The 15,959-nt window shown below is 46.1% G+C and overlaps 1 protein-coding gene across 1 annotated transcript in view; it reads right to left on the bottom strand.

Annotated features, from left to right (window-relative positions):
• The window catches only part of RRAS (RAS related), a 106,359-nt gene that overhangs the window by 21,121 nt on the left and 69,279 nt on the right, over nucleotides 1–15,959 (bottom strand). Inside the window, exon 3 of the mRNA XM_082273224.1 lies at nucleotides 2,305–2,407. Within this exon, the coding sequence (XP_082129350.1) occupies nucleotides 2,305–2,407 (103 nt within the window). The remainder of the gene's footprint in view (nucleotides 1–2,304; nucleotides 2,408–15,959) is intronic.

The following is a 15,959-nucleotide window of genomic DNA, read 5'->3' as shown; positions in this document are numbered from 1 at the left end:
GCTCAGATTGAACATGACTTAAATCAACAGACTACTTCTAACTGAACATACCAACAGAAATTAGGCATCACATTCCATGATATACAGATCATTAATTCTTTGATGTGTACCAAGGAGTGCCTAGTGCAAAAGTTCACATCACTAAAGGTCTTTTTGAAATATTTATTGGTTAAGAGTATCAAATGCGTTTCAGGGTAGAAGGGCCTCCCCCTTCTTCAGGGCTTGAGCAGCAAAGGTTAATAAAAATCATGATGATTCTGTGTACTAGAGCCGTGGTCCTCAACTCCGGTCCTCGGGGCCCACTAACAGGCCAGGTTTTAAGTATTACCTTGGGGAGATGCAGACTAGAATACTGCAATCACTGAGCAGGAAATGAGATCACCTGTGATGTAATTTAGTTATCTTGCAAACCTGGCCTGTTAGCGGGCCCCGAGGACCATGGTTGAGGACCACTGTACTAAAAGGACCTCTATTAAGGCATGAAAAATACTAGTGTAACCTAACAGCCAGCTGTTCTTGGTGCTGCTCATATCTTAATATAGGTCCCGAATTTGTACTGAAATGCTAAAATGCTCTGCATGTGGCTGGGTGTCACTTTGGGGGATAAGGGTTCTGAGGGAGTTTTGGGGATCTACATCATGCCAGTGTGTTTTGTGGGGGGGGGGGGGGCGGAGGGTGCTAGGGGCAACTGTGGGGGATTCTGGAGGGGGCCATAAGTCTTTCCAGGAGGCTGGGGACTTTCCAGGGGCACGGTGGTAGACTGTAATGCACTGTAGAGACTGGGGGCACTGTGAGACACTGTTGGAGCTTGGGGACACTATGCTGGGCCAGAGAACTCTGCAGCAAGCTAGGAGGCACTGTGGGCAGATGAGTGGCATAGTGGACCATTATAGGAGATTTGGTCGCCGCCTCTACTCCTCCGGCCCGACTCCCGCTGTATCTAAACCCAGCAGGAGCGCGGCGCCGAGATCATTAGGAGTCCAGCGACGTAGGTCTACGTTGCTGGACCCAGGGGAGCCGCACTGCCGCAGTAGGATTACTGTCGGAAGTCGGCAAGTGGTTAAAGACGCATTTCATTGTTCATCCATCAGAACCTATGCTCTCTTCTGTCAGGCCAGTGTTATCTCACACACACAATACATTTACAAATGTTTATAGGATATACAATAATCAAACTATGAAACATACAGAAAGTAAAAATATGAACCAATAATTATAGATCAAAATGTGTATTTACTGAAACTATCCAGTGTTTAAAGGAAACAAACTGAGCAACTTAAGTTGTATAAGAAAGCTAGTTGCCTGGTTGTCTCTAGCTGTAAAGGGACACTGTCTCTTTTCCCGTTTAAGGAACAGTGTCAGAGTCTAGAATAGCGACTGCATCTGTTAGGATTTAGTCATTGTTCGGCTGAAATTTTCCACTCCACTTAGCCAATTTTTCAGTCAAAGTTTGTTGAGCCAGGTGGTGTTGACAGGACCAACCACGGCTTGATATTTGGCCCATTCAGCAGGAATCAGATGAAATTTGAGAGAATTAGTCTAACAGAAATCCACGAAGCTCTAAAGCTGCCCATGCACCGATTGAAATTTGACCGGTTCAGCAGGGACTGGCTGAATTCCCATTAGCATGTGTCACTCACTGCTCCCCACAGATAGCAGGTTGACTCTGGTTCTGCTCCTGTCCTTCCATTCCGCAGCGGCCATACAGAAGAAGATGGAGGGAGGAGGTGGGAGGAGCCAGAGAGTCAGTAATAGGCGAGGAGGAGGACAAGAAAGATCTTCCTCCACTCTGCATGCTGGGTCCTCTTCTCAGCCTCGCTTTCCTCTCGGGACCGTGACGTCACTGGTTGCTAGATGCCAGGCGGGCGGCTGGCGATTCTAGCAACCAGTCTTCAACAGGTACAAACGGCGGGTCTCGGGAGCCGGCCACGGCCAGTCACACACCATATAAGTTAAAGTGAAAGCTGCTGTGGCGGCGGTCATTAATTTTCAGCATATATGACCTGAAGTGGTCATGGTGGTTAGAGTGTTCCTTTATTATCGCTCATAAGTAGTAAAGTATACTGATTCCATTTCATTTGTGTTCGATTAGTGCAGGGGGGCGCGTCGGCATTTTAATACTTCTATACCTTAACTATAGTATATATTTTATATGCGGCCCGAGAAAATTTCTCTACACTCAATGTGGCCCAGAGAAGCCAAAAAGGTTGGACACCCATGCTTTACATAATGTGATTAGGTTTATACAGACGACCTACATAATTAATAAAAAAAGGAAAAATTATTCTCTTTTTAATACAGTACCTTCCTCGATCATTAATTGCATATATAAGGAGGAAACCTTCTCCCGTCCTCATGTACTGCTCTCTCATCGCTCCAAACTCCTCTTGTCCAGCTGTGTCCAGAACTAGAAGAAAAAAAAAATGGAATATACAAGCTTTGAGTAGGTGCTGATACTAGAGATCTCTCTCACTACAATAATTCTTATGTAAAAACAAAAACATTGTCACCATGTAGATCAGGGCTATATCTCCCATAAGGCACAAGAGGACCTGAAAATTGTGAAAATGCAAGTCCTGCGCTACCAGTGAATAAAATAAAAGAAACCCAAATTTACACAAACGATGCCAATACCCATCTGCTGCCAACATTATGGTGTTCCCACAAACCAAGCAAATATATACTAAAAAAAAGTGCTGTGCTGCTGGCTAAATTCCTCATGATTTAATAAACTGTGTGGTCAGTATATATACTATGAAATCAAAAAACAAATGCAGGCTTATATACATAATACTATGACAATTTTTCTTAAAGCTGTGTTATCAATTGCAAATAAATATACCGTCTCTCTTTAACCACTTGCCTACTGGGCACTTTCACCCCCTTCCTGCCCAGGCCATTTTGAAGCTTTTCAGCACAATTGTGCGGTCATGCAACACTGTCTGTAACATATTAAATTTTGATCATACAAATAGTTTTTTCTTTTGGTAGCATTTAGTCCCGGTTCACACTGAGGCGACCTGTGAGGCGACCTGGTCGCCTCACAGGTCGCCTTCCATAGGGAAGCTGCGGACCGGTTCTAATAGGAACGACACAAGTCGCTCCGACTTAGAAAAAGGGTCCGGAGCTTCTTTGGGGCGACCCGGAGCGACCGCCATAGACTTCAATGTTATGAAGTCCGTGGCGGCCGCTCCGAGGTCGCGGCGCGCTGCTCGCACCGCGACCTCGGAGGTCGCCACCCGAAGTAGCGTCACTCGTATGTGAACGGGCACTTAATCACCACTGTTTTTTTATCTTTTGCTAAACAAATGAAAATAAATACATTTTTGAAAACAAAACCATTTTTAATGGTTAAATTTTATTTATAAACCGGTAATTTTTCTTCTTCACTGATGTGCACTGATGAGGTGGCACTGGTGGGCGCTGATGAGCCTGCACTGATAGGTGGCACTGATGAGGTGGCACTGGTGGGCACTGATAGGTGGCACTGATGAGGCGGCACTGGTGGGCACTGTTGGGAATGCACTTATAATCAGGACACTGATAATCAGTGCCGATGTCCCTTTAACACAAACTGGTTATCAGCTCTCCTCTCGTGAGGCGGCTTTGGTTTACATAATAATCAGCTGTCATTGGACACAGCTGATCACGTGATAAAGAGCCGCTGTGATTGTGATCGCTGAGTCCTTCGGACTCAACCAGAGCTCGCATGCAGGGGGGGGGGGGTAGGCAGTGCAATCACGGGAGGACATTCATGCACACCCCCCTGGCAAAGTAAGCCCACGCTGTAGCAGTCTTTCGGCTATAGGGCAGGAAAAGGTTAAGACACATGGTCCACTTGAAGACAATAGCAGTATACAATCTTCAGAGTTCATGAACCCCCAAACCGAGTGAGAATCTCAAGATGTGCACATCTAAATACAATTAGTGCCACCTCAGCGCTCTTAGAACTCTCACCTCCAAAACGATAATGAATCGAATGTATATAATCCACCAGGGTATTCCAACTCCTTAGATCAGACACATTAGGGCCTCCGGTCCTCTGGGATCTCTCTTCGTAAAATTCAACAATGGCTCCAGGGAATAAAGGGTGAGGGAAATTCCTAAGGCTTCATGCACGCAACACTGGATGCTCTAAAAACGCCAGTAGCGTTAGCTGTGGAATGCCGTGTTAAAAACGCAAGTTTTGCCACAACTTTTGCATTAGCGTTTTACAGTGTTTGCTAGCAAAACTATACTCCCACAAAAGCTTGAGGCTCAATAACACTCAAATGCCAGATAGCCGTGTATTGCTGCATTTTTCAGCGTTAAAGAGTTTTTTTTTTTTACAGCTGAAAAGCTTCTCTTCTGTTTTGCCAGCTTGAAAACGTCCCTGCTAATAAAAGCCTATGTGTGCATGGACACATAGGATAACATGTTGGGGAGTTTACTGGCTTCAGGATGGTCAACTGCCAACTCTGTATAGGCTTTACACTATCCGACGCACATGGTTAGGACTGTATTGCAATGGAGCAAGGGATGAGAGAAGGGAAGGCAAGTATAAAAAGGGACAGGGAGCTGGCTATAGATTGGCCATTGTCAACTGAGGTTGCTTGGAACCTTAAGTTTCCTTCTTGGGTGGCTCAGGGATCTCGGAGCAGTGAGCAATAGCAAATTGATCTCCTATCTACACTGACCAATAATGCAAGGGGGCACTTATATACTGGCCCCTAATATTAGAGGACACCAATTTTTTATACTGTCAATTTTTCTATTCATTATTCAAGGATTACTTCAAATGATGTACAGAGGAAGTAGTATAAAATGATCTGCCCAAGGTTACAGATACGTTAAATTCACCATATTTATTTTTACATTTAAAATGTACTACAGTTTAAAGACCACGTCAACGTACTGCTAACTGTAGGAATGTTTTAGATAGGGTTCCCCAAGACCTGGAAAAAAAAAATCAAGTGTTTCTCCAGAGAACAAAGGTTAAGGTACAGCAAGTTTAAAATGTATTGCTTCGGTCACTAGCAAGGTGCCCACAATGCCATTACCGTGTACATAACATGGGCCAAAAAATTTAAGAGCAATTCTGCAACAAAATAATCTACAACACTGACACCTAGGCCCCTTTTTTAGACGGGCGTTCCAATCAGGTCCAGGTCCATTAATCCCTACTTGTGTCCGTTTACCCCCGCCTACCTCTGGGTACATTAAACAAAAAAAAAAAAAACACAGGAGAAGAGACTATCCTTTTTCATTTAGGTGGAGCGGATCAAAGGTAGCCAGGTGTAAGCGGAAAGCGGAATCCATTTACTCTCAGCTGCCCATAGAGCAAAGTGGACACTGCGTGGACATGGAAGTATCATCTGCCCTCTCCGATCAGCAGGGGATCAGCTCAGGTTCCATGATGATTGCAACTAAAGCCTCGTAGACACACGCAACGATTGTTGGCCGTGAATTTTCGGCCAATGTCCGATCGGCCGATTGTTGGCTTGTTAGTATGATGATTCCGACAACCAACTGCGACTTTTCGGCCGAATAAAATCTGGTGTGCAGGCTATAAAATTTTTGTTGGCCGTCACCACAACGGCCGATTTTTCGTCAGTCAGTACAGATTTCGGCAGACAAACATCAGATGAGCAAGACTGGGCATGCTCAGAGAAGAAAAAACACACGGAAAGTAAACCAACACATGACATTACTTCTGAAGTTGGTTGTTGTTGGCCGAGAAAATTAGTGTGCAGTCTAGAGCACATTTCAACCAACACAACAACACTGGACAAAAGACGGACGATCAGTTGGCCAACAATCGTTGCGTGTGTACGAGGCTTAAATCCACCCCGTGCGAAAAGGGGCTTAAGAATGATAGCAACATAAATGCTTTTGGAAAGTAAACACCCAAATAGACCCATACAACAAACATTACAGAGAGACAAATGTGAAGGAAAAATAGATTTAGATCCCAAAAACGAACAAGGGGGAGCAGCGGCATGCCTTGGCCAAAGGCAATTCTCTGCTATGATTTTTGAAAAGGGACTCCCATAGGATCTACTTTATATGGACATTTAGGCTCCATGTACACGGGACATTGTTAAAAGTCCCTTTGAATGCTGGAATTTTTAGGACGTTTGAAACGTCCGGTCGAGTTTGTACCCGCGTTTAGCAGCGTTTGTGTTTAGAAGCGTTCCTAGAGGTCAAAAAAATTATTCCCCTTTAAAATGTAAAAACGTGAACGCTAAACGCGGGTCATCGCGTTCAGACGCGTTTGAAACGCCGTGAAACACACGTTCGAACGCAAATAATTGCGTTCTAAAAACAGTCCCTGAACGCAACTGCCTGCAAATGACTGTAAACGACCTGGTGTACATGGACAGATGAGATATAATGTAGATGGGTTCAGGGGCTTCTGAAAAAAACGCCCAACTGCTCCTAAACGGCCATTTCCAGCGTCCCGTGTACATGGAGCCTTAGAACTAAAATTTGTGAATGTTTTACCACCCGTGACTTGTACTGCAAGTTTACTGGCCCCTTAAGAGTGAGAAAAGATTTTGAAACTCTTGGTTTTAATTAAGCTCATTGAAATTGAAGTTAAGTAAAGACATGTGCCCCACAATCAACCATCTGTAGAGACATACATGACATGACCGTAAACAAAGAGAAGATTGTAACATTCCATCATGTCATTGTCAGCAACGGGGCCAAATGTTTTGGAGCCAAAAATATAACTTGCTTTACGCAAAGGTAGTATAAAGCCACAAATGTATAGTATTGTTTGGTTTCAGAAGTTTATGTGAATGAGGCTCTGAGAATTATTCTCAGGTGACCACTGGTTGCAGGTTTTCTAAACTATTCTGCCGATGGAATAAGATGCCCCAACACTTCCCTCAAAAGCAGAGATTTGCATACACACATTTATGGAAAAATCCAGGGTAGGCAGAGGCATTTTAGGCGTAAGATGGAAAGGTACACTTAAAACACCTTATACAAGATAATTAGTCTCGGTTCACATTAGTGCGATGGCAGACATCGCATGTGATTCGGAGCGCACTGCTCTGAAAATCACATGCGATGTCTGTGCGATGCGAATTCAGCCACACAGATTGTATGGCTGAATTTGTATCCGATTCGGCACACACACAGGACCCTTTTTTGGGTCCGCACCAGAATCGGATTGCATGGTGGTTCACACTTATGCAATCCAATTCATGTCTGAATGTCAGTTCGCACTGCGATATGTGAACTGATCTGGGGGTGTCGTAAACTTTGAATTGACACCCCCAGCGATTTGCAAATGGCAGTGTTAACTGCCTGCGCTGGGAATGTGATGCAGGAACCCGCAGTAGATTCGCAGGGTTCCCGCATCGCATAAGTGTGAACCGGGACTGAATAGCCAAATTGGAAAACAATTGAATGTCTACCGAGTCTCCTAATTTGGACATGCAATCCTGTCTCTGCAACAGCCTGACAATCTGAACCAGTCCATTTCAACAGAGGAAATCTTGAAATAACTTTCCAGTCTCGGGAAACCCCTGCTAAAATTTCCTATATCTACAACTCATGGTACATTAACGTGAGGGTCAGTGGGAAAAATGCTCCTTATGTTTGTGGTCATTGGGAAGAATCCCTTACAGGTAGCTAAAAAAAAGTTCAATGTTAGTGGGAACTTATCTGAGAGGCAGAAATTGTTAATTGCTCAAGGAACCCCTCGTAACCTCTGGAGGAACCCTAGGACTCCATGGAACCCTGGTTGGGAAACCCTGACCTGAACAGTAACTTTAACGGAAGGGATACAGTAATTTTTCAAATGAAAGTTCTCTACCCGGCTCTATAATCGACGTGTCCATCCAGGTGGTGCCAACAGGGCCACCCACGCCTTAATTTTAAGTCAATTCAGCAGAAATCGGCCAAAGTTTTAGATATGTATGGCCAGCCTTCAACACAAGGGATTCTACAGACCAATTACTTTTGCGCCCCTATGAGGATACGATGCCTACGGCACACTTTAGATCTTGTCGCTGGCAACAATTCGCCAGTGACAGGATCACTAAAAAGTGCAGCAAAAAATAGTCGCCAATTTCCTAGGCATCGCTCCTTTGCTGAGAGAAACGGTGCAGAGTGTCACTCGCCAGCAAGAGAGCTGTGACCCCCTCCCCTTATACAGCCATGGAGGGAGCAACTGTCCCGATAATCTATTTGTTAGTACACAGCTTTCAAGAGCCAATCACGACAGCTTAAGGGCTCTTTCACACGGCCGCTCCGATTTTTTCTTCCGCTGCGGCACATTTTTTTTTTCACGGACATGTATGACACTTGTGTCATCCGTTCCGTATGTCCGCATATCATCCCATCGTTTGCGGATGATATACGGACATAATGTATGTCTATGGGCATTGCGGATGTCAGCGGATGACACCGCTGACACCAGATTTTGCATCCTTTCCGTTTTGTAAACGGAAGAAAAATAGGGTTCTGTTCCAAAAAACGGAACAGAACTGAAAGGATGAAAATTGGATGTCAGCGGATGGTCATCCTGACATCCGCAATCCCATTGACATGCATTATGTCCGTTTTTCATCCACAAAAAAATGGGATGAAATACGGACTTACGGAGCGCCCGTGTGAAAGAGCCCTATGTGAAAATATCCAAATAGATAAGCACAAAAATTTCTCTCGTAGAACAGAAAGAAGGATTTTCATGTAAATAGAATAGTATTCACACGAGAAAAAAAAAAAAAATAGTGTGACAAGGCATGACAAGGCATTCTCGGAAATAAAAGGATACATGACATTACAATAAATCACTTCCGAAGTTGCATTTTGTCTTACGAGAAGCTGCCGTCGCTGGAGACCAATCCGGACCAGATCGGGTGCAGAAAAGGGAAGTACAGCGATTTTTGCTTTACAGGGTTAGGCTCCATGTACACGGGACGCTGGAAATGGACGTTTAGGAGCAGTTGGGCGTTTTTTTCAGAAGTCCCTGAACGCAGCTCCATGTTATCTTATCTGTCCATGTACACATGGTAGTTTACAGTCATTTGCAGGCAGTTGCGTTCAGGGACTTTTTTTAGAACGCAATTATATTGCGTTCGAACGTGTGTTTCCCGACGTTTCAAACGCAGAAACGCGGCCGAACGTGACTAAACGTGACTGAACGTGATGAACCTACGTTCAGCCACGTTATACGTTTTTTTTCTTCCATTCAAAATCAATGGTTCCCTATGGGAGCCTATTGATTTGAATGGAAGTCGCACCGCAAGTCGGATCCGACTTGCGGCGCGACCTGCACTGTGAGAATCTTGAGGGGGAACTCCACGCCAAAAATGGGAAAAAAAACTGCGTGGGGTTCCCCCCCAGGTTCCAAACCAGGCCCTTCGGGTCCGGCATGGAATTTGAGGGTAGCCCCACGCCGAAAAAACGGCGTGGGGTCCCCCCCAAAATCCATACCAGACCCTTATCCGAGCATGCAGCCCGGCAGGCCAGGAAAGGGGAGGGGACGAGCGAGCGGCCCCACCCCCCCTGGACCACACCAGGCCACATGCCCTCAACATGGGGGGTGTTGGTGCTTTGGGGCAGGGGGAGCTCTGCACCCCCCACCTCAAAGCACCCTGCCCCCATGTTGATGAGGACAAGGGCCTCATCCCCACAACCCTGGCCGGTGGTTGTGGGGGTCTGCGGGCAGGGGGCTGATCGGAATCTGGAAGCCCCCTTTAACAAGGGGGCCCCCCAGATCCCCTCCCTGTGTGAATGGGTATTGGGGTACACTGTACCCCTACCCATTCACCCCATAAAAGATAGTGTATGTAAATAATGACAGGAGACGTTTTGGAAAGTTTATTAAAAATCTTCATCCGGCTCTTCGGGGTCTTCTCCTCTCCGGGGGTCTTCTGCTCTTTTGCTGTCCGCCCTTCTGCTATCCTCTCTTCTTGTCTTCTCCTCTCCGGGGGTCTTCTGCTGTCTTCTCTCCGTGGGGTCTTCTGCTCTTTTGCTGTCCGCCCTTCTGCTGTCCTCTCCTCTCCGGGGGTCTTCTGCTGTCCGCCCTTCTGATGTCCTCTCTTCTTGTCTTCTCCTCTCCGGTCTTCTGCTCTTGTGCTGTCGGCTGTCGGCTCTCCTTCTTCCTCCGGTCCTCCTCCGACGACGTCTCCAGCGATTATGCCGGCCTCTGGTCTCTGCAGCTTATTATATAGCCATTAGGGGCGTGGCCGCCAGATGACGTCATCGGGAGACCACGCCCCTTGTGTCACATGTGACGTCACATGTGACACAAGGGGCGTGGTCTCCCGATGACGTCATCTGGCGGCCACGCCCCTAATGGCTATATAATAAGCTGCAGAGACCAGAGGCCGGCATAATCGCTGGAGACGTCGTCGGAGGAGGACCGGAGGAAGAAGGAGAGCCGACAGCCGACAGCACAAGAGCAGAAGACCGGAGAGGAGAAGACAAGAAGAGAGGACATCAGAAGGGCGGACAGCAAAAGAGCAGGAGACCCCACGGAGAGAAGACAGCAGAAGACCCCCGGAGAGGAGAGGACAGCAGAAGGGCGGACAGCAAAAGAGCAGAAGACCCCACGGAGAGAAGACAGCAGAAGACCCCCGGAGAGGAGAAGACAAGAAGAGAGGATAGCAGAAGGGCGGACAGCAAAAGAGCAGAAGACCCCCGGAGAGGAGAAGACCCCGAAGAGCCGGATGAAGATTTTTAATAAACTTTCCAAAACGTCTCCTGTCATTATTTACATACACTATCTTTTATGGGGTGAATGGGTAGGGGTACAGTGTACCCCAATACCCATTCACACAGGGAGGGGGTCCGGGATCTGGGGGGCCCCCTTGTTAAACGGGGCTTCCAGATTCCGATCAGCCCCCTGCCCGTAGACCCCCACAACCACCGGCCAGGGTTGTGGGGATGAGGCCCTTGTCCTCATCAACATGGGGGCAGGGTGCTTTGAGGTGGGAGGTGCAGAGCTCCCCCTGCCCCAAAGCACCAACACCCCCCATGTTGAGGGCATGTGGCCTGGTGTGGTCCAGGGGGGGTGGGGCCGCTCGCTCGTCCCCTCCCCTTTCCTGGCCTGCCGGGCTGCATGCTCGGATAAGGGTCTGGTATGGATTTTGGGGGGGACCCCACGCCGTTTTTGCGGCGTGGGGCTACCCTCAAATTCCATGCCGGACCCGAAGGGCCTGGTTTGGAACCTGGGGGGGAACCCCACGCAATTTTTTTCCCATTTTTGGGTGGAGTTCCCCCTCAAGATTCTCACAGTGCAGGTCGCGCCGCAAGTCGGATCATCCTGATCTGACTTGCGGTGCGCCTTCCATTCAAATCAATAGGCTCCCATAGGGAACCATTGATTTTGAATGGAGGCAGAAAAACGCTGCTAAAAGCAACGTGGCCAAACGTGCAATAACGCAAATGGAAAAAGCTACTGAAAGCACGTTTAACAGCTGCTTTTTCCCGGCGTCAGAAATAGCTTTGCAGGACGTTTTTTCTAACGTCCCGTGTACATGGAGCCTTAGATAGATTAGGTTTACATTGTGGCACAGAGCAGGCTTAGGGCTCTTTCACACGGACGTTCCGTATGTCCGTATATCACCCCATCCGTTTGCGGGTGATATACGGACATAATGTATGTCAATGGTATTGCGGATGTCAGCGGATGGCTATCGCTGACATCCGATTTGTGTCCTTTCAGTTCTGTTCCGTTTTTTGGAACGGAACAGAACCCCATTTTTCGTCCGTTAAAAAAAAACGGAACTGATGCAAAATCGGATGTCAGCGGTGTCATCCGCAATCCCCATTAACTAACGCTATGTCCGTATATCATCCGCAAACGAATGGGATGCTATGCGGAAATACGGAGCGGATGACACAAGTGTCATCCGTGTCCGTGAAAAAAAAAAAAAATGCCGCAGCGGAGATAAAAAACTGAGCGGCCGTGTGAAAGAGCCCTTAGTGTAAAGCCCCGTACACACGTCCCGAATGTTGGGCCGAACGATCGGCCGTCTTTTGTCCGGTGCTGTCCTGTCAGCTGAAAACTGCAAAAGACTGCACACGAATTTTGTCGGCCAACAACAGCGGACTGCAGAAGTGATGTCATGTGATGGTTAACTTTCCGCGTGTTTTTTCTTTTCTGAGTATGCCCAGTCTTGCTAATCGGCTGTTTGTCGGCCAAATTCTGTACTGACTGGCGAACAATCGGCCGTTCTGGTGTTAGCCAACAAAAATTTTAATGCCTGCACACCAGATTCTGTTCGGCCGAAAAGTCGCAGTTGGTTGTCGGAAGCATCATACTAACAAGCCGACAATCGGCCGATCGTTCGGCGGCCAAATATTTACGGCCGACAATCGCTACGTGTGTACGGGGCTTTAGTTAGGTTTTGCCTGGACTTACCATTTAACTATTTCAGCCACTCTTAAAGAAGAGAGCAGCAGCAGAGAGCAGTATGCTTGCAGATATCGGTCTTTTTTTTTTTTTTTTTCAAATATGTTCAAAAAGAACATGTTTTTTCCTTTAACCACTTGCATACCACAGTACATCATATGACGTCCTGGGCTTTAAGTGGGGATATCTGAATGATGGGTGCAGCTGCAGGCATCATTCAGATATTTTTTTTTTCAGCCTGCGATTCCCCACACAATAAGAACAATCATAGCGGCTGTATAGCCGCTTGATCGTTATTACAGGAGGGACACCCCCCCCCCTCCAGTTGACCAACCGCTGGTAGAAGTTCACCATAGAGACTGCCGATGACCAGATGGTCCCCGGCAGTCTCTATGACACTAGGAGGCCCGGGCGCAATGTGGCGACGTCACACCCAGCCTGGCAGTTCTCAATACTGCCCAGATCTCGGCTGGATAGCCAAAATCTTTTTTTTTTCCAGCCTGTAGGAGAGATCTGAGGTCTTATTGACCCCAGATCTCTCCATAAAGGACCTGTCGTTCACTATTCATAATACATGTTTACATTCCTTGTAATAGGAATAAAAGTGATCAAAAATAAATAAAATGAAAAGGGAAAGTGCAAAAATAAAAAAGAAAATTTTAAAGTGCACACCGTCCCCACACGCAGAAGCAAAAGCATGCGTACGTCGCAGCCACATATGTAAACGGCGTTCAATCCATACATGTGAGGTATCGCTGCAAACGTTAGAGCAAGAGCAACAATTCTAGCCCAAGACCTCCACTGTAACTCTAAACTGGTAACCTGTAACAATTTTTAAAGCGTTGCCTATGGAGATTTTTAAATACCGACGTTTGACATCATTCTACGAGTGTGCACAATTTTAAAGCGTGACATGTTGTTAGGTATCTATTTACTCAGCGTAACATCTTTCACATTATCCAGAAAAAAAAAAGTGTCAACTTTAGGGCTTTGGTTTTTTTAATTCATAACCCAGTTTTTTTTTTCTAAAAACAATGCGTTTAAAAAATTTCTGTGCAAATACCGTGTGACAAAAAAAAAAAAAAAAAATCGCAATGACCGCCGTTTTATTCCCCAGGGTCTCTGCTAAAATAATAAAAATGTATATATAATGTTTGAGGGTTCTGAGTCGGATATCGCCCAGTATGGAACTGGTTAAAAATGCTTATAAAAACGCAAACGCGCATAAACGAAGTTACAAGCATTTGCCGTTTGAAATGCCAGTAAACTACAGTCCTGAATGCGATTTTTCTGCTTTTAAAAAAAATGGCTTTAACCTCAACTTCCTCTTAACTACACTGCTCAAAAAAATTAAAGGAACACTTAGAAAACACTTTAGAGCTCAATGGGGAAAAATACCATGCTGGATATCTATAATGATATGGACTGGGTAATGTGTTCGGAATGAAAGGATGCCATTTGATGGAAATAAAAATTGACCTACAGAGGACTGAATTCAAAGACACCCTGAAAATCAAACAAAAAATGATGCAGCAGGTTAGTCTATTTTGCTGAAAGTTCACTGTAGCAACTCAAAATGGTACTCAGTAGTTTGTATGGCCCCCATGTGCTTGTATGCATGCATGACAACATCGGGGCATGCTCCTAATGAGATGATGGATGGTGTTCGGAGGTATTTCCTCCCAGATCTGGACCAGGGCATCACTGAGCTCCTTAACAGACTGAGGTGCAACCTGGTGGCATCCTATGGACCGAAACAATGTCTAACAGATGGTCTATTGGATTTAGGTCAGGCGAGCGTGGGGGACATTTATTGGTATCAATTCCTTCATCCTCCAGGAACTGGCTGCAACACTTGGCAAATGAGGCCGGGCATTGTTGTGCACCAGGAGGAATCCAGGACACACTGTACCAGCGTAGGGTCTGACAATGGGTCCAAGGAGTTGATCCAGATACCTAATGGCAGTTAGGTTGCCATCGTCTATCCTGTAGAGGTCTGTGCGTCCCTCCATGGATATGCCTCCCCAGACCATCAATGACCCACCACCAAACCGGTCATGCTGAACGATGTTACAGGTAGTTTAACATTCTCCATGTCTACTCCAGACCCTTTCACATCTGTCACATGTTCTCAGGGTGAACCTGCTCTCATCTGTGAAAAGCACAGGGCACCAGTAGCGGACCTGCCAATTCTGGTGCTCAATGACAAATGCCAATCAAGCTCCATGGTCCTGGGCAGTGAGCACCGGGCTCACTAAAAGTCGGGCCCTCAGGTCACCCTCATGAAGTCGGTTTCTAATTGTTTAGTCAGACATTCACACCAGTGGCCTGCTGGAGGTCATTTTGTAGGCCTCTGGCAGTGCTTATCCTGTTCCTTCTTGCACAAAGGAAAAGATACCGGTCCCGCTGATGGGATAAGGACCTTCTACAGCCCTGTCCAGCTATCCTAGAGTAACTGCCTGTCTCCTGGAATCTCCTTCATGCTCGAGACTGTGCTGGGAGACACAGCAAATTGTTCTGGCAATGGCACGTATTGATGTGCCATCCTGGAGGAGTTGCACTGCCTGTGCAACCTCTATAGGGTCCAGGTATTGCCTTATGCTACCAGTAGTGACACTGACCCTAGCCAAAAGCAAAACTAGTGAAAAACAGGCAGAAAAGATGAGTAGGTAAAAAAATATCAGTGACCTTCACCTCTAAAACCATTTCGGTTTTGGAGGTTGTCTCATTGTTGCCCATCTAGTGCCCCTGTTCATTTCATTAACACCAAAGCAGCTGAAACTAACAACCCCCTCTGCTACTTCACTGACCAGATCAATATCCCAGGAGTTTAATTGACTTGATGCTATACTCTGATTAAAAAGTGTTCCTTTAATTTTTTGTGTGTGTACATGTACACATAGGATAACAGAGGAGAGTTCAGGAGCTGCTGAAAAAAGTTCCCAACTGCTCCTAAACATCCGTTTAGCAGCTGCAGTGTACATGAGGCCTAGTAATACTCGTACTAAACTTCTATCTTTACTTTTTGTTGTTTTTCATCCTTAACACATTGATTTTCTACAGTGGTGTCTCATATTCTCGTACAACCCAATTCATCCTGTGTATATACAGGCACATTTAGCCAGCTGACAGTTTTATGTAACCATTTTCACCAGATCTGGGAGACAATCTAAAGTCTAATGCCCCGTACACACGTGCAGATTATCTGAAGACTTTTGTCTGTAGATTTACCAAAACCATATAATATGAGGTCAAACCTAAACATTTCAATTTGTATGCAATCCGGCAGGCCCTTGCACTACATAGAAAAAGGTAAATCTGCAGACAAAAGTCTTCAGATAATCTGCACGTGTGTACAGGGCATAAATCACTGTGATTTGTAGAGGAAAAGTGATGTGACGCATTGCATAAACATGTGGGATTGCTATAGTTTTATCCAATATAGGTGCGGTGTGCAGGACTCCTCCTCACCCCCCTACATAGGTGAGAAATAGATGGAACAACGTGCGGGTTCTGGGACAACGCATCTGACATAAATGGCTGAAGAGGTTTGAATCATGCATGTAAATCTGACTTTTCCCTAATGTCAATGGCCATCTTA

This window comes from Pelophylax lessonae (genome assembly GCF_965119305.1).
Source record: "Pelophylax lessonae genome assembly, chromosome: 12".
NCBI lineage: Eukaryota > Metazoa > Chordata > Amphibia > Anura > Ranidae > Pelophylax > Pelophylax lessonae.
This window is presented reverse-complemented; position numbering and strand designations above follow the sequence as displayed.